The 25,597-nt window shown below is 37.0% G+C and overlaps 1 protein-coding gene across 2 annotated transcripts in view; it reads left to right on the top strand.

The window, feature by feature from the left end:
- Positions 1-25,597, top strand: part of ARFGEF1 (ADP ribosylation factor guanine nucleotide exchange factor 1) — a 193,433-nt gene that overhangs the window by 112,155 nt on the left and 55,681 nt on the right. For both annotated transcript variants that reach the window (XM_037802577.1, XM_037802576.1), the window contains exons 11-17: positions 608-707; positions 803-942; positions 1,064-1,172; positions 1,868-2,069; positions 6,366-6,477; positions 6,827-7,032; positions 7,282-7,366. In XM_037802577.1, coding sequence (XP_037658505.1) covers positions 608-707; positions 803-942; positions 1,064-1,172; positions 1,868-2,069; positions 6,366-6,477; positions 6,827-7,032; positions 7,282-7,366 — 954 coding nt within the window. The remainder of the gene's footprint in view (positions 1-607; positions 708-802; positions 943-1,063; positions 1,173-1,867; positions 2,070-6,365; positions 6,478-6,826; positions 7,033-7,281; positions 7,367-25,597) is intronic.

The raw sequence follows: 25,597 nt of genomic DNA, 5'->3' as shown, positions 1-25,597 counted from the left end.
TGAAAGTTCTTAGCTCTTAAATCAAAATTTATTTCTTTGGTTTAAATCCTTTGTGCTTGATATTATTTGATGTAAAGAATAATGAAAAATGGTTTTTAGACAATATAGATTCCCCGTATTGTGAGTAATTATAAAAACATAACAACATATGAGTATTAGATCCTTTTTATTGTGTTGATTAGGGTAACAGTTAAATTTAATGTAGAAACAGGCTTGCCAAATACTGTAATTTATGAAAATTACACCTGATCAGAGTAGAAATTATGATCTTTGGAAGGGCAAAAGAGGAAGCATGAACTGTATTAGTTTTGTAAATATATTTAAGAAACTATCACTTGTGATCATTTCTCCTACCATGAGGGTCTCCAGTTTTCAGATTTCTTTTGTAGTGGTTGGGTGATGGCATACAAACAATTTGAAGTGCAGTGCTGGTACTGCAAGGGCTAGTTTAAATCATACACCCAATTTATTCTAGTCCCAAGATAACAGAGATGGAACTCAAGAGAGTTATACTCTAGAATTCTTTACAGCTTTGGGATATTTATAAGGTGATCACATCTATTAATTATAGACAGTATTTTAAATAGAAGTTTTCCCTTAATCACAGGTATTCTTTAAAGAAATTTTCCTGTACATTTTGGAAACTTCCACCAGCTCATTTGATCACAAATGGATGGTTATTCAGACACTGACAAGGATTTGTGCAGGTATTTAAGACTATCCTTTATTATTATTAGGTATTTAAAAGGCCAGATGTACACATATATGAGATACCTTTTATTAAAATATATCATTGTTACAGATGCTCAGAGCGTAGTGGATATTTACGTAAACTATGACTGTGACTTAAATGCAGCAAATATATTTGAAAGACTAGTAAATGATCTATCAAAAATCGCTCAAGGCCGCGGCAGTCAAGAACTTGGTATGAGTAATGTTCAGGTAAGAACTTCAAAATATTTTCATATTCAAAATATTTTCATATTTAAATTTTGTCAAGTAAGAGCTACATGTTTTCTGTAAAATCTTTTTGTTTTTATTCAATTTATGAATTATTTTATAGGAATTGAGCCTCAGGAAAAAAGGTTTAGAATGCTTAGTGTCAATTTTGAAGTGTATGGTTGAATGGAGTAAGGATCAGTATGTGAATCCCAACTCTCAGACAACTCTTGGTAAGGTGACATTTTGAATTGTAATTTCTGTTATTTTAATTAAATGATACTTTGGGGGGTAGTTGCACACACAGACCATTAAACCGGTTTCATGGTATATTTTTTCATTTTAACGGATTAAGAAGCATTTCCTATGAGTTAAATAACTAGGTTTAAAATTATGAATTTTCCATCTTAGTTACCCAAACTATTTTTTCTTTCTAGATTTTCATAGAAATATGTTACATACCATATTAAAGTGGAGCATATTTGTCCAACTTTTAATAAGATATTCATAGAAGAAACACACAGAAAGCATTATGTTTTCAGAAGGTTGAATTTTTCATCTGTTTTGCCATTTACTCTCACTGAGAGAAAAACTCATGGCCTCACTAGTGTTATGTTAATCAGGAGTCCTGTGAGGCAAAACCATTCCTTATGAGGTGTGAGCTGAGAACAGAAGACCCAGTGGACATTCAGCACTACAACTGCAAAAAGAGCTCCTTCTAATGGTGCATATTGTACATGTATGAATTACGGCATGTTTTAAGATATATTGTCTATAATGGCACCCAATATTTTATTTGTACGAAGTGGATATCTAAGCAACATTGAAACATAGAAATTCTTATTCAAGATTTTGTTTTGCCTTTCCAAATATTTTTTTTTTTCCCCTTTGACAGAATAATTTACTGTATCAGTTTTTCTTCTTACAGGTCAAGAAAAACCCTCAGAGCAGGAGATAAGTGAAATCAAACACCCTGAGACAATAAACAGATATGGAAGTTTAAATTCTCTGGAGTCAACATCATCATCAGGAATAGGCAGCTACAGTACACAGATGTCTGGCACTGATAATCCAGAACAATTTGAGGTTCTAAAGCAACAAAAAGAAATAATAGAACAAGGAATAGATTTGTAAGTGTCTGATTTTATCAGAAATTTTACTGTCTCTATACCAGAAATATGCCACCCTTACCTTGCATTTCTCCACATCTTCTGATTATTTTTTATTCCCTCCTTATTACCACCTTTCTGTAAGCAAAATAGGAAGGAACTTCTGTGTGTTCTTTATTCAGCTCCCTTTGTTTGGTGCTCTGTTAAGCAGCCAGACCCTTGTAATGCATAACCACTGTTACCGTATAAACGCATTTTTTACACCATATATGCTATAGATGAATATCATCTGTACAATTTTGCATTTTTCAGTTAGCTCAGTTATAACATCTCCCATTGGTGTTTCCTAGGCAGGTAACAACTGAAAAAATTTAAATTATGAAACTTTAGATTTAGAATGACTAGAATTGGTCTTTTTATAGGTTTTAGATTTTCTCTAGTTGGGTTTCAGATACACTATTCTTCTTATTAATCCATTGTTATTGATTGTATTCTTATATGTTGATAAAATGATCCACTCCCTTTTTCTAACCCAGCTACTGTAGTCTGATCTTGTGAAATCCAATTTTCCCACTAAGCTTTGTGACATTTGCCTGCTCTTGGACTATATGGTGTCTTCTTTCAAAGAACATCATAGAAAAAAAAATGAAATTGCTGGCCTTTCTCCATGAATGTAGCTAGTGTGAACAGTTAAAAATCCCCTTGAATACATATGAGGATTGTTACTTCTACTGTAAAGCATGTTTTTCTGATACCTCAGCAATCTTCACATGCCTTTGTTTCAGTGTTAATATGAAGAAAAAAAATAACTGACACATTTACACATTTTTTGTTGTAAAATTATAAAATCTTGCAGAATTGTTTCAGGAAACAGCCATTAATACTGCATTCATTCTAATTATTCAGTCAATATTTATCAAAGTACCATCTGTTCTAGACATTATGGAAGGTCCTGGGGAAGCTAGATGAATAAAACAACTCTGAGGGGCTCACAGTTAAGTATTTGTAAACAGATGCTTATGTTGAAATTCTGCTGGTCACTCATTAAGCACGTATGTACTGGTACTCGAGATTGCATTCTAAATATGGGCAAAATATTTTTTTAAGATAGTGCCATATGAGGTCCATAGCAGAGTTTTGTACAAAAGTACTGCTAGTGTATGGTAACTCCATTTGAAGTACTTAAGGAATGAGAGGTAGTAGTCATGGAGCTTCAAAGCAGAGTTCTTCTGTGCCTCCAGTCTTTCTATCACTGGACTTGCTTGCTACATCATAGAGCCATTAATGAGAATGCTTTCATGTTGCCATGTTCCCAATATACTTCTTCCACAGCACCATTCTGTCCTGTTTCCTGCTAACCTTTATAAGCATATCATCTCAGTCTTTGCTGTGGGCTGTTTTTCCTGTGTGTACATACTAGCATTTCGAGGATTCTGACTCTCAATCCTTTACTTTTCCTAGATGATAATGTTCTTTTTCATAATTTCAGCTACCATCTATGTGCTGACATCTCAAAACTTCCATGTGTTATTTTTAACACAAACCACAAACTTGTATCTGTAATTGTTTGTTGCACATCTCCACTGGATATTGCACAGACTCCTCACACTTAGCATGTCCATAACCAAACTGATCGGTCCTTCTCTCTAATCAGTCCCCCCAATACCTCACCAAAACCAAAAGACAACAGAAAACTCTATTGTTTCTGTGTTTCCTCTTTATACTAGTGACCCCACTATGCTACTGAATTTATAAGCCAGAATCCTAGGATTTAGCTTAGATTTTTCCCTCACCCTTGGAATTTAATCAGTCACTCAATCTTGTTGATTCTACTTCCTAAATATCTCTGCCATCTGTTCTCTTTTCTCCATCTCCCACAACTATTCTTGCAAGTCGTACCATCATCTTTTCCTTTGACTAATATAATATTTTAATTGGTTTCTTTCTTCTCATCTTGTTCATGCTCACACTTGCTGAGTGTAATCTTTCTTGGATGAAAGTCTGCTTGTTTTTTTCCCCTTTCTTGCTCTTACAGAATAAAGCCAAAGCTTCTTACTATAATAGCCTAGAATGCCCTTCATGATTTGGATCTGCTGCTCTCTAGCTTCTTCGCTTGCCAGTTCTTTATCTTACCTCATTTTCCCAATGGTGCAGAGCTGTTTATTAATAGTATCATGCTAGTTCATGCTTTTGGGTATTAATATGGCTTCTTCTCTGTCCAGCATGTTGTTTTCTTACTGTTTAGAAAAATCCTACTCATTCTTCAAAACTCAGTTCCAAAGTCATTTTGCCCAGGACCTGTGTCTTGATCATCTCGGTTAATTAATCGCTTTCTCTGCTGTGCTGTTACCTTGTGTATACATCTATTTTTTGCATTTTTACTGTTATGATTTTTTAAATTTTGTTTCTTAGAGTAGATTGAGAACGCCTAGAGAGCATAGATTTTGTTTATTTCAGTGAAAATTGTTTGATTTTAATAAATAAATGTGGCTATGGTTGAGTTAGAACTTGAAGGTGGAATCATTAGGAGAGCAGAAGAGGAAAGGTGATTCCAGACAAAGAGAATGACAAGTGCAGTGGCACAGAGGACAGGAGAACACTTGAGAACTATTGTTCAGCATGGCAGAGGTGGGACAGAAAGGGACTAACAGGAGATGAGATGAGAACATAGAGTTGGCTCCAGATAACAAAAGACGTGTTCTCCATGTAAAGAAGTTTGTCTTATTTCTTTTCACACTGGCCTACTATTGAAGGATTGTAAGCAGAGGAGTAGCACCATCAGTTTACTATTTCAAAACTAAGACTTTGCCAGCAGCACAAAGGATAGATTAGAGAATGGGAAAACAAGAGATGGGCAGACCATTTAAGAACTCTAGCAATAATTGCTTGGGTGACACGTGATAAGAGACCTAACTAATTAATGGTGCAATAAAATTAGGAAGTAAATTGTTAGAAGCAGAGCGGTGACATTTGAATTGGATCTGTAAAATCGTGAGGAAGCATTCCCCAGTGTATGGAGTAGGTGACAGTCATGCAGAGGAAACAAACTCTACAGAGGTATTGTGTGTAGAGAACAGTATAGGGTAGGTGGGAACAGATGAGCGATAAACTAGAGCTATATTGAGAAGGCTTTTGTGTACCAGTCTAATTGATTTGGACTCAATTCGGAGAACATTGAGTATCTAGAGATTTTTTTAATGAAAGATAATGCTGTCAGATTTTGGTTAAAACAGTTCTCAAAATTCAAGGTCTATACTTTAGAAACAGGAAATTTAGAATTTGTCAAAGGATGCGTGTAGAATGAACCTAGATTACTTGAGGATTAAAGAGAATATATACTAAAAGAATGAGATATTTGTTATATATATCCTTATTCAAAGTTAATCTACTAGACAGCATTTTCTCTAATCTAGTTTACCTCTGTTGATGTGGATCAAAAAAGTATACCTGTTCTGGTTTGCTAATGCTGCCAGAATGCAAAACACCAGAAATGGATAGGCTTTTATGAAGGTGGTTTATTTGGTTACACGGTTACAATCTTAAGGCCATAAAGTATCCAAGGTAATGCATCAGCAATTGGGTACCTTCACTGGAGGATGGCCAGTGGTGTCTGGAAAGCCTCTGTTAGCTGGGAAGGCACATGGCTGGCGTCCCCTCTGTTAGCTTCTCCTGAGCAAAAGTCTGCTTTCAACGGCCATCTTTAAACTGTCTCTCATCTGCAGCGTCTCTCAGCTCCTGTACATTCCTCAAAGTGTCCCTCTTGGCTGTAGCAAGCTTGCTCCTTCTGTCTGAGCTTATATAGTGCTCTAGTAAACTTGCTCCTTCTGTCTGAGCTTATATAGTGCTCTAGTAAACTAATCAAGGCCCATGCTGAACGGGCAGGGCCACGCCTCCATGGAAACTATCCAATCAGAGTCATCACCCACAATTGGGTGGGTTGCATCGCCATGGGAGCACTCAAAGAATTACAGTCTAGTCAACACTAATACATCTGCCCACACAAGATGACATTAAAGATAATGGCGTTTGAGGGGACATAATACATTCAGACCGGCACAATACCATGCGGTAACAGAAAGTCTGTGAAATAATCCATATCAACAATAAAGAGGCCTTCTATTTAAAATTCTGTTCTAAGAAAGGAATAAAACTTTCCATAGTGTGGTATTTTTTGTACATTCAGGTGTTGATTATATAAAGTAAGCTCGTATTTTCAAAGTTCTATTAAGAAATTAATTTACTCTAGTTTAAGATCTTCTCAGGTAATATAAATGATTTTATCTTGTTAATGTTCCTATTAACTTTAACATCATTTAGATTTAATAAGAAACCAAAGAGAGGAATACAGTACCTCCAAGAACAAGGGATGCTTGGCACTACACCTGAAGATATTGCCCAATTCTTACATCAAGAGGAAAGATTAGATTCTGTAAGAATACCATTTTATTTCATTCTAACCTCTTTATAAAATTTCTTTTCAAGTTAATAATGATGCATATTGTGACCCTTTTAAAATGCCCTCCTATGTATGTAGTTAAGTAAAACCTGAAGAATACTGTAGGTGTTCTTAATTTTGCTTTTTAACTTTTTAAACTCAAAAGAATGTCTTCATTTTTTGATAGACACATTTACTATGTTTAAGTTTTAGATTCATACTTGACAGTTAACCCTGCAGTTGAAAACCTGTGGTTCTTACGGTTTTTCTGCTTTTGAAATGGCTGTGTGACAAATGTAACATGCTTTAGGATATCAATTTCTGGCTTTTGTTCTTACTTTAGACTCAGGTGGGTGAGTTCCTGGGAGATAATGATAAATTTAATAAAGAAGTCATGTATGCATATGTGGACCAACATGACTTTTCAGGAAAGGACTTTGTTTCAGCCCTTCGCATGTTTCTGGAAGGATTCCGTCTTCCAGGGGAAGCTCAGAAAATTGATCGGTTAATGGAAAAATTTGCTGCACGATACCTAGAATGCAACCAAGGGTAAGAGAGAATCAAAAGTTGAAGTGGTTACTGATTGTCAGCTCTGTCCATTAATTGTGCCCGGTAAAGCCCAGGGATTCAGAAGTCATAATTCCCCACCTTCAGGGAACTTAGATTGTCTACAATCTGAAAAATGCATAAAAAATTGTAAATTGTAGTAGAATGGTGTGCTACAGGGGTTGAGATAACTTACTTAAATGAAACTGTAAAACAAGGACGGTTTGTAACATGTTACTTTTATTTTTCCAGACAAACCCTTTTTGCTAGTGCAGATACTGCTTATGTTTTGGCTTACTCAATTATCATGTTGACCACAGATCTTCATAGTCCACAGGTATGTTTTTTTCCAAGCCAGTTTTATGATAAATAGTAAAAATGAAGTAAGTTCTTTTGGGTTCATTAAGTAATAGTTGAAATTTTAATCTTATTTAAGCATTTCACCAAGTTGAGGTGTTTAATTTCAGGTGGTGTGCATTTTACATATGCAGTTTTCTCTGGTAATTCTAATTAAATTTACAAGTGTCAGTGAAATAAATCTGTATTTGTCAGTCTCATGATTGACAGTTGTATAAAGCTTAAAATAAATTTTAACCTAAGAATATACTATTTTATTTTCCTGGCCACTAAAAAATATTTCATACAGTGGGTTGACTTCACAACAGGAATTTATTGGCTAACGTTTCAGAGGCTAGAAGGCCTGCTTCCTGTCAGTGTCTATATCTTCTGATTCGCCATCAGTCTTGGGTTTTTTTTTGGCTTTTCTGTCACATGGCAATGCATGTTGTGGCATCTTCTCCTTTCTCTTCTGCGTTCTGTTGACTTCCAGCTTTTGGCTGCTCCTCATAACTTCTCTCTTTTTGTGTCCAATTTCTTTTTCTTATAAGGACTTCACTCACATTGGATTAAGGCCCACCTTCATTCAGTTTGGGCACACCTTAACTCATAACATCTTGAAATGTTCTGTTTACAAATGCATTCACACCCACAGGACCAGGGATTAGGACCTCAACATGCCTTTTGTGGGGGACAAGATTCAGTCCCCAACAGATATTTATAGGTCTTCTGTCTATATTTATCACAACATGGAAAAGCATTATATATGAAGTCTTTTCCTTTTTTAAAATGTATCAAACTTAAGCAACAGTAGAGATATGAGTATAATAAACTCTCATGTACCTACTACCCAACATCCGCAGTTTTTACTTTATAGCCATTCTTGTTCTGTCTGTACTGTCCGCACTCCATGCCAACCCTAGCCAGATCATTTTCAAGCAAATCCAGATATTGTGTCATTTCATCAGTATTTATTTGAGTATGTACTTCTAAAAGAGAAAGATTCTGTATAACCACAATACCATCACACCTAAAACATTAACAAGTTTTAACTGTCAGGTATCCAAGTGGTATTCAAATTTCATCATTTTCCTTATAAAATTCCTAATTTTTTTTAAATAGTAAAAACTGTCACTTGATTTCTCTTACCCACTAGAGAAATGTTTTGTGTTTTTTCTTTTAAAATAATTTAATTGAGATGTATTTACACCACACAGTCCATCCAAAGTATACAATCAATGGCTCAAAAATGTAGTTTTAAGATACTGGGTATTTTATGCTTAGCTTCAAAAAGCAGGCTTTGATATCCTTGGGTAAATTATCTTTACAAATTAACCTATTTGGGAGAATTTCTTAGTATTTTCTTGGTTTAGGCATCTAAAGATATTTATTATTCTTAGGATATGAAATAAATAATCTGAGATATGTTGGAAAATTAAAATTTATTTGATATTTGAGATTAAACTTTGGATTTACTCCGAACTTTAAACAACAACCATGCATTTATCAGGGATTTACTTGGGCTTTTTTTTTAAAAAAAATTAGATTTTAATGCTTTAAGATTTGCCTTTGGCCAATTATTGGCAGTATAGTTAAAGCAGCTTACCTTCAGAATTCTCATTATCTGACCTAATTTCTTTTTTTTTTTTTTTAAATACAGTTTTTATATATATTCACACACCATACAAACCAGCTGAGGTGTACAATCACTGGCACACAGTATCATCACATATTTGTGCACACAACCCCACGATCAATTTTAGAATATTTTCATTACTCCAGAAAAGAAATAAAGATTAAAAAAAATAAAACCAAATCTTCCCATACCTCTTAGTGACCAATACTATTAGTGTAGTACATTTGTTACTGTTGATGAAAGAGTATTAAAATATTACAGTTGACTATAGTCACATAGTTTGCAATAGGTACATTTTTTCCCATGTACCCCTCTATTATTAACTCCTTGTAATAGTGTCGTATATTTGTTCTAGTTCATGAAAGAAATTTTTTTTATTTGTACAATTAATTTCAGATGTTGTCCACCACAAGATTCACTGCATCATACATTCCCATGTTTTAACCTCCATTGAATGACTCTAAATTTCCCCTTACCACCACAGTCACACACCATTCAGCACTGTTAATTATTCTCACAATAACTTGCTACAGCCACCCTTGTCTAGTTAAGTTCAGCTTAGTTAAATATTGTGCACATGTTAAGCAACTGCTTCCTATTCTTTAGCCTCATTCTGTATCCTGGTAACCTATATTCTATATTTTATGTGTATGAGTTTACATATTATAATTACTTCATGTCATTGAGATCATGAAATATTTGTCATTTTATGTCTGACTTATTTCACTTAATATAATGTCCTCAAGGTTCATCGATGTTGCATGCTTCAGGACTTCATTCCTCTTACTGCTGAATAATATTCCATCATATGTACATACCATGTTTCAGTTATCCATTTATCTGTTGATGGACACTGGGTTGTTTCCATCTTTTGGCAATTGTGAATAATGCCACTCTGAACATGAGTGTGCAAGTGCCTGTTCCGGTCCCAGCTTTCAGATCTCCTGGGTATATCATGAGTTAAGAGATTGCTGGATCATAAGGCAACTCTATACTTAGCTTCCTGAGGAACTGCCAAATTGCCCTCCATAGCAGCTGTACCATTTTAAATTCCCACCGGTAGTGAATGATTGTTTCTGTTTTTCCACATATTCTCCAACATTTGTTCTTTCTTGTTTCTTTCATAGCGGCCATTCTAGTAGCTATGAGATGATCTCTTATTGTGGTTTTTTATTCCCTCCCCCCCCAATTCAGTTTTATTGAGATATAGTCGCATACCCTACAGTCATCAACAGTGTATAATCCGTTGTTCACAGTACCATCATATAGTTGTGCATTCATCAACTAAAATCAATTTTTGAACATTATCATTACTCCAAGAAAGAAATAAAAAGAATAAAAATACAAGTAAAAAAGAACACCCAAAACATCCCATATTCCCCATCTTCTCTATTCATTTCACTTTTGTTCCCATTTTTCCATTCATCTGTCCACATACTAGATAGTGTGAGCCACAAGGTTTTCATAATCACACAGTCACACCGTGTAAGCTACATAGTTATATACAGTTGTCTTCCAGAATCAACGCTACTAGTTTGCGCTTCAACAGTTTCAGGTATTACCTTCTATGTAACGCGTAAGAATAACCTCCAGAATGACCTCTTGACTCCATATGAAATCTCTCAGCCACTGAAACTTTATTTTGTTTCATTTATCTTAACTCTTTTGGTCAAGAAGACTTTATCAATCCCACGATGCCAGGTCCAGGCTCATCCCCTGGAGTCATGTCCCACGTTGCCAGAGAGAATTATACCCTAGGAGTCATGTCCCACATAGAGTGAAGGGCAGTGAGTTTACCTGCCAAGTGGTCTTAGAGAGAGTGAGGCCACATCTGAACAACAAAATAGGTTCTCTGGGGTAGACTGTTACGCAAAATTATAAGTAGGCTTTGCCTCTCCTTTGCAGTAACAAGCTTCATAAGGGCAAGTCCGAAGATGGAGATCTTGGCCTCCTAAATTGGTAACCCCCAATGCTTGTGAGAATATCAGTAATTCCCCCAGTGGGGAAGTTTATATTTCCTCATTTTACCCCAGTCCCTCAGGGGGGCTTTGCAAATACATTTTTATTCTCGGCCCAGATTACTTTGTGATGTATCAGGGTTTCATACTAACCTGTACAAACCAACCAGATCTCGTGTAATTGTGGTGTTAGAATAAACTGACCATTCATGTTAAATTATTTAGTGTGCTACAGAAAATATAGATTTTGCACCAAATAAATGTCTCTTCCTTTGGTCTTACATAGAAGGTGAAGTTTTAAAACACTGTTAGTATTGTCCTCTACCCTTTAGTCCGGTTTGCCTTAGTCCTAGCCAGATCCTCTTCATTCATATCTCTACTTGAAGTCTGAAATCTTTTTCAGCTTTTTTAACAGTTTCTGTATGGGGTAATACTGACATTCATAGCTGCTAAACTCTAGCTCTGAGTCACACGTGTCACATCCAACCAGGTTATACACAAAGAGCTCAGCATCTCAGAATTTAGAGATAACCATTACAACTCAGGAACAAATGTGACTGCTATAAGAGCTTATAAACTAGGGACTTTTACAGTAAGCCTTCTCCTAATAACCTGGTTCTAAGATTCAATTCTCTGAGTTTATACATTATAGTTACTCCATATTGGTGAGGCGTTAAAATGTTTTGTCTTTTCGTTTCTGGGGTACTTTATTCAAAATGCTTTCCTGAAGATCCATTCACTTAGTTGAATGCCTCAGAACATCATTGCTTCTTGCAGCTGCTCAATATTCTTTTGTATGCATACATTGCAGTTCACCATTCTGTTCTTCAGTCAGTGTACCCTTAGGCCACCTTCATCTATTGCAAATTGTGAATACTGCCTCTATATAAACACCAGTATGCAAATATTGATTCGTATCCCTGCTATGGGTTCTTCCAGGTATATACCTAATGATGAGGTTGCAGGACCTTATGGCAACCATATTATATTAGGGTTCTCTAGAGAAACAGAACCAACAAGAGATACCTGTAAATATAAGATTTTATAAAAGTGTTTCATGCAACTGTGGGATGCACGAGTCCAAATTCCATAGAGCAGGCAGCGAACAGGCAACTCTAAAGAAGGTGTTTGATGAACTCCTCAGGAAACACTTCGCTGGCTAGCCAAAGAAGAAGTGAAGGTTCTCTCTCTTAAGTCTTCAATTGATTGGATTAAATCCAGCTGATTGAATTCTCTCATTGTGGAAGACATGCCCTTCGTTGATGTGATCAGTCACTGGTGCAGTCAGTTGACTGATGATTTAATAAACAAGCCTTCTGGTTTATTTATCAGCCACAAATGTCCTTGCAGTAACGATTAAGCTAGTGCTTCCTTGACCAGACACCTGAACACCATCATCTGGCCAAGGTGACACATGAAACTAACCATCACACTTCTTGTGGAACCACCACACTGCTTGCCAAATGGGCTGCACCATTGTACTTCACCATCAACAGTGAATAGGTACATCCCTCTCTCAGTGTTTTCTCCAGCACATGTATTCCTCTGTTTAGTCACCGCCCCCCAAATTTTATAGAGAGATGTTCACATACTATACAAGCATCCATGGTATACAATCAATTGTTCATAGTATCATACCATCAAAACCAGCTTGTGAACTCATTCATTACTCAAAAAAATAAATAAAATAAAAATGGTAATAGAAAAAATAAAAATACAATACAATAAAAAGGTGAGACAACACCACCGCCACTTAGAATCCCATACCTCTTCCTTACATCTCCTTCATATAGATGTTTAGCTTTGGTATATTGCCTTTGTTACAGTTAAAGCATTTTACAATGTTACAGTTAACTATAGACTCAAGTTTGAATTGATTATGTTTGTTCCCAAATACCATCCCATTTTCACCACCTTGCGAAGTTGACATTGATTTGTTGTCTCACATGTAAAAACATTTTTATATTTGTACATTTAATTATCATCATTAACCACTCTAGGTTTCACTAAGTTATAAAGTCCCAGTCTTTGTCTTCTGTCTTTCCTTCTGATATCATACATTCCTCTAGCCTTCCTCTTTCAACTTGACTCACAGTCATTGTTACAGTTTGCTAATGCTGCCTTTTTGCAAAACACCAGAAATGGATTGACTTTTGTAAAGGGGGTTTATTTGGTTACAAAATTGTAGTCTTAAGGCTGTAAAGTGTCCAAGATAAGGCATCAACCTTCACTGGAGAAAGGCCACTGGCATCCAGAAAACCTCTGTTAGCTCAGAAGGCATGTGGCTGGCATCCACTTGCCCCCATGTTGTGTTTCAAAATGGCATTCTCCAAAATGTTCCTCTTGGGGCGTTTTGTCCTCTCCTAGCTGCAGCTCCTCTTCAAAATTTCACTCTCATTTGCTCTCTCTTGGCTGAAGCTCCGAGCTCCTTCTGTCTGAGTGCTTATATAGGGCTCTAGTAAAGTAATCAAGGCCCATACTGAATGGGTGGGGCCATGCCTCCATGGAAATTAATCAGAGTTATCACCTACAGTTGAGTGGGTCACATCTCCATGGAAACAACCTCCAACTTAAATCAACACTAAAATGTCTGTCCCCATAAGATTGCATCAAAAAATATGGCTTTTTTCTGGGGGACATAATAGATACAAACTGGCACAGTCATCTTTGTTCAGTGTACTTACATTTTTGAAAGATGGTTTTGTCAGTTATAGAATTCTTGGTTGGCAGTTTTTCTCTTCAGTATCTTGACTGTATTAGACTGTTTCCTTTTCGTCTCCATGGTTTCTGTGGAGATATCTGTACATAGTCTTATTGAGCTTCCCTTGTATGTGATGGATCGTTTTTGTCTTGCTGCTTTCAGAATTCTCTCTGTCTTTGACATTGGACAGTCTGATCAGTAAGTATCTTGGAGGAAGTCTATTGGGATCTGTTCTGTTTGTGGTACACTGTGCTTCTTGAATCTGTAATTTTACGTCTTTAATTGGAGTTGGGAAATTTTCAGTGATCATTTCTTCTATTATTTTTTCTGCCACTTTTACCTTCTCCTGGGTCACCCGTAACACATATATTTGTGCACTTCATGTTGTCATTCAGTTATCTAAGACCCTGCTTGTATTTTTCCTTTCTTTTCCCCGTCTGTTCTTCTGTGTGTATGATTTCAAATTTCTTGTCTTCTAGTTCACTGTTCCTTTCTTTTGCCTCTTCAAATCTAGTTTTATATGTCTCCATTGTGTTTTTCATCTCTTCTATTATGCCTTTCATTCCCATAAATTCTGCCATTTGTTTTTTCAGGCTTACAGATTCTTCTTTATGATCATCCAGTGTCTTCTTTATATCCTTCATCTCTTTTGCCACAGTTTCCTTCGGCTTGTTGATTTGATTTAGAAGATGTCTTTGAACATTTTTAATTAGTTGTTCAAATTCCAATTCCTGTATCTTAGTTGAAGTGTTAGTTTGTTCCTTTGACTGGTCTGTATTTTTGTTTCCTGTTATGACTTGTTATTTTTAGCTGTCTGTGCATCTGATTTTCTTGATTAGTTTATTCTTGAGCTTGTTTTCACTCTTTTACCTAGGGTTTTCTTGTTGGTTGGCGTCTTTATTTATTCTTGGCATTAAATTCAACTTATTTTAGATCTCTAACATAGCTTCTGTTTAGTTGATTAGATTTTTTCAGCCCTTGTTTTTCTGGTTCTTGCCCTTCCTCTGTGTAACCTTTTTCTGGGAGTGTCTTCCAGGTATGATCAACCCCAGTCAGTTTTTTCCAGTCCAGATAGGCCTACGTCTCAAGAGGAGGGTGTAATCCGTATCAAAGTTCCCTGAGAATGAGATCCTGCTGGTTGTCAGACCCTCTTTTGAAGCCTTCTAGACTTTGGTTTTCCTGTCCAGCAGGTGGTGCTTATCAGCCTGCAGGTCCCCACCAGTGTAAGGAGATGCAGCACCTCCAATTCTCAGCAGACCCTGTCCCTCCCAGGGGCATGGCTGACTCATGCTATTTTTTTGTTTTCCAGCCCCTGAGGTCTGAGTTCTCTCAATAAGGGCTGCCAGTTGAGTTGGGCTGGGTTCCTCCTTTTCTTTTGGAAGTCATGCCTTTTGGGGAATTATCTCCCCCATAAACCCAATGCTTTGTCTTTCAGACCTATCTTAGCTCCACCATTTCCTGGGTCCAGCTGCCAATTGAAAATATCTGAGGCTTTCTATACTGAGCTACTTAGAATAGTTTAAAAAAAATAAATAAAAAAAGAAGAAAGCCCATTTTCAGAGCCTTTCTCCACCCCCATGTTTTGCCATCTAGAGCCAGAGCTGGTACCCAACTCCACCCATCCTTCTTGGGTCATAGCCCCTTTCTAGCACTCTGAGCTCTGCCGATTCCAAAAGCCTCTGTATTTGTTCTTTTTTATTTTATTTTGTTTTATTTTTTTTCTGTCAGCCTCGCCTCCTCTCTGCACAGATTAAAGCCACAGTTTTAGCTTTGCCTAGCTACTTTCCCTTGGTCCTTGCATAGGCTATTTAAAGATACACCTTTAGGGAATTATCTCCTTCACCTGACTAGTTCTCTCGGAGAATTTTGATTCCATACTTGCTTGGGACAGTGCTGAAACCTGAGAGTTCCAGCAACTCGAATGGACTATTGAAAAGTAAAATAAAATAAAGAATCCGTGAGAAAGGAAAGAAAAGAAGAGAAAAAGAAAAGCCCTTTTCAGACCCAGACTCCCCCTCCACAGATTTTCCAATCAAGAGCTTGTACCTGTTTCTGTTTGCCCCCTCTATCTTAGGGTCCAGCATTTTTTCCAGTATTCTGAGCTTCTCTAACTCCAAAAGTCTGTGTTTTGTTGTTATAGTTGTTAGCCCTGCCTCCTCTCTGCTGATTGAAACCTCCTGTTTCTTTTCATGTTTGCTCTTGAGTTATCAGTGCTTTGAGCAGGGTCTCGTGACACAGGGGTCTGGAGATTTGTTATCAACCGTGATTGTGAGAGACGAGTTTCAGTGGTTTGTTTGCGATACCATCTGTGCATACTTTCTTCCCTGAGGAGGTCTGATGTCCTTCCACTTCTGTCCAGGTCACATGGGGTGCTATATGCTCTGAAGTCTCATTCCCCTTAGGGAGGAATGCTATATGCTCTGAAGTCTCATTCCCCTTAGGGAGGAAGAGCTTGGGCTCTGTCCCCTCAGAGTTTGAGATATACGGGTCCTCTTTCATTCATTTGTTTATGGATTTGCAGTTCTTTCAGCACCATTTATTGAAGAGACTGTTCTGTCCCAGTTGAGTGGGCTTGGGTGCCTTGTCAAAAATCAGTTGAACTCTCTGTTCAATTCCATCTATCAATATATCTATCTTTATGCCAGTACCATGCCTTTTTGACCACTCTGGATTTATAATATGCTTTATGGTCAGGAAACGTGATAACCTCCCACTCCATTCTTCTTTTTTCATAATGTTTTTAAGCCATTTGAGGCCCTACCCTTCCAAAGAAAATTGTGAATCATCTTTTCCATTTCTGCAGCGTAGTTTGTTGGACTTTTGATAGATGTTGCATTGAATCTGTGGTCAGTTTGGGTAGAATTGACATCTTTATGACATTTAAACTTCCAATCCATGATCACAGAATATCTTTCCATCGTTTTTCAGATCTTCTTTGGTTTCTTTTAGCAGTGTTTTGTAGTGTTCTTTACATCCTTGGTTAAGTTTATTCCTAGATACTTGATTCTTTTAGTTGCTAATGTCAGTGGAATTTTTTTCTTGATCTCTTCCTTGGATAGCTCATTACTAATGTATAGAAACACCTTTGTTTTTTGCCCATTGATCTTGTATCCTGCTACTTGGCTGAGCTTATTTATTAGCTCAAGTAGATTTGTTGTCGTTTTTTTTCAGGATTTCCTAAATACAGGGTCATATCATCTGCAAATAGTGACAGTCTTACTTTTCCTTTCCAATTTGGATGCCTTTTATTTCTTTTTCTTGCCTAATTGCTCTAGTTAGATCTTCTCAACACATTGTTGAATAGCAGTGGTGATAATGGACATCCTTTTCTTGTTCTTTTGTTAGAGGGAAAGTTTTCAGTCTCTCACCATTGAGTATGATGTGAGCTGTGGGTTTTTCATACCCTTTATCATGTTGAGGGAGTTTTCTTCGAGTCTTACTTTTTGAAGTGTTTTTATCAAGAAAGGATTCTGAATTTTGTCAAATGTCTTGTCTGCATCAATGGATGATCATGTGATTTTTGCTTTTTGAATTGTTAATGTGTTTTTTACATTAATTGATTTTCTTTTGTTTTTTTCCACCCTTGCATATTTGGGATAAAACCCAATTGATCATGGTGTATAATTCTTTTAATATGCTGTTGAATTCTGTTTGAAAGTATTTTGTGGAGGTTTTTTGCATCTATATTCATTAGAGGTTGTTCTGAAGTTTTCTTTTCTTCTAGTATCTTTATCTGGCTTTGGTATGAGGCTAATGTTGGCTTCATAGAATGAGTTAGGTAGTGTTCCCTCTTTTTCAGTTTTTTGGAAGAGTTTGAACAAGGAATGGTATTAATTCCTCTCGGAATGCTTGGTAAAATTCACCTGTGAAGTTATCCATTCAGTCTTGGGCTTTTCTTTGTTGGTAGTGTTTTTGATGACTTATTAAATCTCTTTAATTGTGATTGGTTGGTTGAGGTCTTCTGTTTCTTCTCAAGTCAATGTAGGTCATTCTTTTGTCTCTGGGGAGTTGTTCATTCATCTTAGTTGACTAGTTTGTTGGCATTCAGTTATTCATAATAATCTCTTGTGATCTTTTTTATTTCTTCAGAGTCTCCTGTAATGCCCTGCCTCTCATTTCTAATTTTGTTTATTTGCAGCTTTTCTCTTCATGTCTTTGTCAATCTAGCTAAACGTTTGTCAGTTTTATTGATCTTCTTAAAGAACTGACTTTTATTGATTCCCTCCATTGGTTTTTTTAATTAATTTCTGCTCTAATCTATTTCTTTCCTTTTGTTTTCTTTGGGATTAGTTTCCTGTTCTTTCCGTTTCCTTCAGTGGTTCAGTTAGGTCGTTGGCTTTAGCTCTTTCTTTCCTTTTTAATGTAGGCCTTTAGGGCTGTAAATTTCCCTCTCAGCACTGCCTTTGCTGCGTCCCATAAGTTTTGATACATTGTGTTCTCATTTTCATTCGTCTCAAGATATTTACTGATTTCTCTTGCAATTTCTTTGACCCACTAATTAAGATCGTGTTTTTTAACCTCCATATATTTGTGTGTTTTCTAGTTCTCCATGTTGTTGGTTTCTAGTTTCATTCCTTTATGGTTAGAAAAAGTACTATATATAATTTCAGTCTTTTAATATGTATTAAGACCCTCTTTTATGCCCCAGCATATGGTCTTTTCCTGAAGAATGTTCCATAAGCACTTGAGATGAATGTGTTTCCTGCTGTTTTGGGGTGCAGTGTTCTATATGTATGTTAGGTCTAGTTCATTTATATTACTTAGGTCTTTCTTTATTGATCCTCTGTTTAGTTCTATCTACTGGAGACAGTGGTGTTTCAGATCTCTCACTATTATGGTAGAATGGTCTGTTACTCCCTGTTGTTTTGCCAGAGTTTGCCTCATGTACTTTGGAGATCCTTGATTTATGAAAAGCATAGATATTTATGATTGTTATTTCTTCTTAGTGAATTGCCCCTTTTATAAATATTTAGTGTCCTTCTTTATCTCATGTAACATTTTACATTTAAAGTCTATTTTGTCTAATATTAGTAAAGGTACCGCAGCTTTGTTTTGGTTACTAATTGTGTGGAGTATCTTTTTCCATCCTTTCGCTTTCACCCTGTTTGTATCTTTGGTTCTCAAATGAGTCTCTTGTAGACAGCATATATATGAATCATATTTTTAAATCTTTTCTGCCAATCTGTGTCTTTTGATTGGGGAATTTAATCCATTAACATTTAGAGTTACTACTGTAAAGGCAGTTCTTAATTCAGCCATCTTGTCATTTGATTTTTATTTGTCAGATCTATTTTCTCTCTCTCTTTTTATCCTTTAAGTTACAATGACTATTACTCTTCAATTCTGTACCCTCTTCCAGACCTCTTCCTCTTGTCTTTTCTGTTCAGCCAGCAGGACTCACATCAATAGTTCTTGTAGGGCCCGTCTATTAGTAACAGACTCTCTCAGCTTCTGTTTATCTGTGAATATTTTAAACTCTCCTTCATTTTTACAGGACAGCTTTGCTGGATACAGAAGTCTTGGCTGGCAGTTTTTCTCTTTCAGTATCTTAAATATGTCATAACACTACCACCTCACCTCCATGCTGTCTGATGAGAAGTCAGCAATTAGTCTTATTTGGCTTACCTTGTTTGTGGTGAATTGGCTTTTCTCTTGCTGCTTTTAGGATCTTTTCCTTCTCTCTGGCATTTGACAGGCTGATTAGTATGCCTTGGAGTGGGTCTATTTGGATTTTTTCTGTTTGGAGTACATTGGGCCTCTTAGATTTGCACATTGATGTCATTTATAAGGATTGGGAAGTTTTCAACCATTATTTCTTTGAATATTCTTCCTGGTCCTTTTCCCTTCTGTTCTCTTTTTGGGACTCCCATGATGTGTATGTTGGTGCGTTCTGTGTTGTCAGTCATCTTGAGATCCTGCTCAAATTTTTCCATTTTTTTCTCCATTTGTTCTTTAAGTTCAAATTTGGTTGATCTGTCTTCTATGTCACTGATTCTTTCTTCTGCCTCTTCAAATCTGTTGTTGTGTCTCCTGTGTGTGTGTGTGTGTATTTTTTTTTTCCAGGAACAACTTTTACTGCTTACATAGATGGAAGTACTAATCTTCTGAGCATAGTCTCGTTTCTTATTTATCTCAAAATTCTGCATTCAGCATTTCTAGATTACTTCCCAATTCTACATTATTTAACACATATTTTCATTAGGTCTCTTTCAAAATTTTGTATTCTTTGCTGAATTGTGTAAAGGTACTTGGGAGGTTTTTTTCTTGTTGTTGGTAGTGTTTTTTATTGTTACAGTCTGCTTTTTCTGATGTGAAATCTAGCTCTAGTTTTTCGCACTGTGACTTTAGGGTTGTTTTTTTCTCAGTGGTGATTAAATAGTAAGTGATCACTGAAGACTTTTCCCTCATTCATGACATTGAGTGTTTTATTTATTTTTTTTATTTACTTTTATTGAGATATATTCACATACCATGCAGTCATACAAAGTGTACAATCAATTGTTCACAGTACCATTATATAGTTGTGCATTCATCACCAAAATTAACTTTTGAACATTTTCATTACCACACACACAAAAATAATAAGAATAAAAGTTAAAGTGAAAAAGAACAATTAAAGTGAAAGAGAACACTGGGTGTGCTTTTTTGTTTTTTGTTTTTGTCTTTTGTTTTTTTTTTTTGCCCCCATTTTTCTACTCATCCATCCATACAATGGACAAAGGGAGTGTGATCCACATGGTTTTCCCAATCACATTGTCACCCCTCATAAGCTACATTATTATACATTCATCTTCAAGATTCAAGGGTTCTGGGTTGTAGTTTGATAATTTCAGGTATTTACTGCTAGCTATTCCAATTCATTAGAACCTAATAAAGGTTATCTATATTGTGCGTAAGAGTGCCCACCAGAGTGACCTCTCGGCTCCTTTTGGAATCTCTCTGCCACTGAAACTTATTTCATTTCTTTTCACATCCCCCTTTTGGTCAAAAAGATGTTCTCCATCTCATGATGCCAGGTCTAGATTCCTCCCTGGGAGTCATATTCCACATTGCCAGGGAGATTTACACTCCTGGGTGTCAGATCCCATGTAGTGGGGGAGGGCAGTGATTTCACCTGCCAGGTTGGCTTATCTAGACAGACAGGGCCACATCTGAGCAACAAAGAGGCATTCAGGAGGAGACTCTTAGGCACAATTATAAGCAGGCCTAGCCTCTCCTTAGCAGCAATAGTCTTCCCAAGGGCAAGTCCTGTGGTAGAGGGCTTGGCCCATCAAACCACCAGTCCCCAATGTCTGTGAGTACATCAGCAACCATCAAGGTGGGGAAGCCCAACACCCCTGCATTCTCCCCCAACTCTTCAGGGGGGCTCTGCATATTTTTTCATTGTTTTTTTTTTAAATTAATTATTAACTATATATATATATAAAACAATAAAAAAACATTTCAAAGAAACCATAACAAGGGAGTAAGAAAAAGACAACTAATCTCTAAAATAACTGCTTTACTTCAACGTATTCCTACTCTACCCCAAGAAAATAACTTAATATAGCAACTTTTCTGTGAACTTGTTCCTGCCATACCCACCAGAAATTAATAAACCGTAGTCATTCCTGGGCATTCCCAGAACATTAAATTTACCCATGATAGCTTATCTGTTTTTCTTGTGTTATCATTCCCCCTTCATTAATTGCTCTCTATTGCTAATTCACCTGCATTCTACATTGTAAACCATTTATTTTACATTTTTCAATGTTCACGTTAGTGGTAACATGTAATATTTCTCTTTTTGTGCCTGGCTTATTTTGCTCAGCATTGTCTTAAAGGTTCATCCATGTTGTCATATGTTTCACAACATCATTCCTTCTTACTGCCGCGTAGTATTCCATCATGTGAATATACCACATTTTACTTATCCACTCATCTGTTGAAGGACATTTGGGTTGTTTCCATCTCTTGGCAATTGTGAATAATGCTGCTATGAACATTGGCTTGTAGATGTCTGTTTGTGTCACTGCTTTCACATCTTCTGGGTATATACCGAGAAGTGCAATTGCAGGATCGAAGGGTAGCTCTATATCTAGTTTTCTAAGAAACTTCCATACTGACTGCCAGAGTGGCTGAACCATTATACAGTCCCATCAACAATGAATAAGAGTTCCAGTTTCTCCACATCCTCTCCAGCATTTGTAGTTTCCTGTTTGTTTATTGGCAGCCATTCTAATTGGTGTGAGATGGTATCTCATTGTGGTCTTAATTTGCATCTTGACACTGAGTGTTTTAAAAGTGTAACTCCTCACATGTCCCAGAAGTGTTGCTGTGTGAATAATTTCTCATGATTTATCATTGAATAACTTCTCCAGCATGAATTATGAGGTACTTCTCCAAGAATCTTCATCTTTATGGTAGACTTTTTCCTCTTATGTCTCATTTCCTCTTTTAGAAGTTATGCCTACACTGAGTTTTCTTGTGTACATCAAGGCTCGTGTGAGGCTAAATAATAGTGCACAGTGCTTACAGACCAAAGGTTTCTCTTTTTTGAAGGACGTTCATTTTGTGTAAAGGATAAATTATAAATTAAGGCATTTCAGCATTGATTACAGGGAAAGACATTTATCTCATATGTGATTCCTCAGGCTTGTTTAACAGTTAGAGGTGTGGGTGAAGACTGTTCCCCATTCATTTCATTTATATTTTGAGTTCCCTCTTGTTGTATATGGCCAATAGATCTACTAAAGTTTTTGCTACGTAGTTGACATTCATATGGATTCTCTACAGTGTGAGTTCACTTAAGTTGACTGAAGAAGTTAGGCTGACTATAGGCTCTACTTCATTGATTGCAAACATGGTGTTTCTTCAGTGTGTGTTCTCTGGTATGTTTAAACGTTAAAGCTATGGTTGAAGCCTTTTCCATATTTAAAACATTTATAGAATGAGTTTTCTCATGTTGTCTAAGGTCGTAACATTGAAGGTCATAACACTTAAGGCTTTCTAACATACATGGCAGTCTTATGGTTTCTCTCCAATGTGAGTTCTCTCATATTGTCTAAGATCAGCGCATATACTGAAGGCTTTTGAATATAGATGACATTCATAGGGGTTCTCTCCAGTGTGAATTCTCTCATGTTGTTTAAAGATAGGATTATTAGTAAAGGATTTCTCACATACATGGCATGCATATAGTTTTTGTCCAGTGAGGGTTCTTGCATGTCTTCTGAGGTCAGAACTTTTATTGAAGGTTTTCACACAGGTAACATTCATATGGTTTCTCTTCAATGTGAGTTCCGTTGTATTCTATAAGGCCAGAATTTTGAATAAAGTCTTGACCACATAGATGATGTTCATATGACTTACTTGTATTGTGACTTTTCTTATGTTGATTAAAAACTGCTGGCCACTGATGGATTTTCCAGATTGTCTGCTGACATAGGGTTTATTTCCTGTGTTAGTTAACAGATGTTGAGTCACTGTAGATCAGTGAATGAAATTATGGTTCAAATCATTGAATTCAAAGGGATTCTCTGAATTGTGAGGTATCAGTGATATGATGACAGTTGTGTCCTTCCTGCAGGTATGTTTCATAGGTGTCATTTCTTCTTTTATGAGGCCACTTTCCCTGCACTCTGGTTTTGGAGAAATCCTGTTCCTTCCCTCCACATTTCCTCTCCTTGCTCCAACTGGGAAAACACATCAGTTATGCAGATCTTAATCCCACCAAGACCAGATGATTGACATTCTCCAGCATCCCAGCTTTGAGAACCTTTTTCTAGGATGTGTCCAGCAGGGTCCGCTCTTCCTAGGTGAAGTCTATAGCTACATCTTTGAAGATTACTGTCTCCTGGACCATGCCTTTGTTATTCTCTGGGACTTCCAAATATTAGTGTTCACTGTGTGTCTTGAATCTTCATCTCATCTCTCAGTGGTTGTATTGTCAACAGTTCAGTTGACATAAGTCCTCTTCTTGGGTTTTTACTTAACCAGACAAGCTCTACGTGGGCAAAAGCCCATGCCTCTAGGCCTGGGAAGGGAGCCCACAAGATGCCCAATATATTCTTAATTTCATCTACTATGTCTTTTATTTCCATAATGTCTGTTATTTTTCTGTGTATTCTTTCAAATTCTTCTCTATGCCATTCTAGTGTCATCTTAATATCTTTTATCTCTTTATACACAGTTGCCTTCTTTTCTTTGAATTGATGCAGGAAATTTGTTTGTACATCTTTGATTAGTTCCAGAATCTTTGTCTTCTTCCACTTTTTGATTTATTCTTTTGACTGGGGTGTTTTTTCTTGAGTTTTAGTATGCCTTGTGATTTTTTGCTGATAATCTGGTCATCTGATTATCTTGATGGATCTATTCTGAATGCCGATTTCTGTCTTGTCTAGGATTTAGTTGTTGCCTGGATTTGTAGTAGGGCACTATTTGTGTTGTTAGTATTTCTCTTCCAAAACAGGGCCGTGTACTCATGTAGAGGGATAACCAGCTCTGATGGGCCTGGGATAGGATCTGGAGGGGCTCTGGAAAGCCCTGTAATTTTCCCCTGCACTTTCTAGCCTGCCCAGCAGATGGCACTGTTTGGTGACTTAATCATTCTCAGAAGCTGTTTACCTCCTGGAGCCCTGCAACATCTGACCAGGCAGGGCTGAAAACTGCAGGAAATCTGGCTTAGCGTGGAACTCTGTCCCCCACTGAACGTACGGTGGAGGTCTCCCCCAGCCACTGCAGTCTACAGCCATCCCCCAGGCAAGGATCGGACCACTCACTGCAGTTTCCCTCATGGGTTGTGGATGGGCACCAGGTGTTACAGTCTCTGCTCTTGTTTTCTTATACTCTTTGTCCATCACTGAATTGGGCTTTGAAATGTCCACCTCTGTCCCTTGGGTCCCCAAACAGTTAATTTCTCAGTTTCTGTCTTGCTACTTGCTGCTTTTGGCAAATAGTTTGCCATTCCCTCCCTGTTCCTCCATTCTGGAAACTCCTCCTTACTGCCTTTTTACATTCTGCCCTCCCCAGTAACTTAAGTCCTGCCCTGGGTCCCTGTGGGTTTAGGTCTCTGTCAGATACAGGTGGGGCTCTGTCTCACTAATATGAGAGGTTTTATGGTCTGTATTCCTGGTGGGAGGTGGGTGGGATCCTGGCTGCTGCCCCTGAGCATTTCCCGAGCTATGTGGGACTGAGGGAGGGGAAGAGAAGAGGACTAGTTGTTCCAGGGCAGAAGTTTCCTACCTGATATTTTTCTCTTTCTTCCATTCAGCATTTGTGGGGTCCTTCTCTAGTCTTGACCTTCCTCCAGAGTTCTGAATAAGTGAGAATTGTCCTTTTTTCACTGACTCTCTAGGGAGATGTTTTCAGTAGCTTTTTATGTCACCATGTTGATGATGTCACTCCTGTAATTTCTTGTTTTCATGGTTTATAAAGCAGTCCACAGGCGAGGGTTTATTTAGATATCTTTATATCAGAGTTTTCAGTCTGATTTTTTTAGTCTCAACCCAAACTGTGTATAATCTGTACTTCACATACCTTTGTTTTGGGTTATATTTTTAAAAACCATTTGTTGATTTAAGCCAGTAAGTGATAATACATGGATCTGTATCATATCTTCCTGTACATATGTACATACTTGTAATTTACATCTTTTTAAAAGCATCTGGTACTGGTTTCAGAATATATACAGAACATATAAAGTTTCTGAACATATACCAGTTAAGGACCATTATCCTGAGAACAGTATCCTGCGTTTACATCTTCCCTGTCTCATAGAACACGTGCTTGGAGTGCTGGTCTAGCAGTAGTAACTGGTTGTTGTCATATTGTTTCCCATCAGATTGCTGTCTGGGGTCATGGGCTGATATGCAGCCTGCAGCTGTAGAACAGCTTGTTAATTTCTATGAGGCTAACTTGCCTGTTAGAAAATCGAATCCATAATCTTAAAGAGGACAC

Source organism: Choloepus didactylus, chromosome 14 (genome assembly GCF_015220235.1).
Source record: "Choloepus didactylus isolate mChoDid1 chromosome 14, mChoDid1.pri, whole genome shotgun sequence".
Lineage (NCBI taxonomy): Eukaryota > Metazoa > Chordata > Mammalia > Pilosa > Megalonychidae > Choloepus > Choloepus didactylus.
The sequence above is the reverse complement of the archived record's forward strand: the minus strand, read 5'-3'. Positions and strand labels throughout refer to the sequence as shown.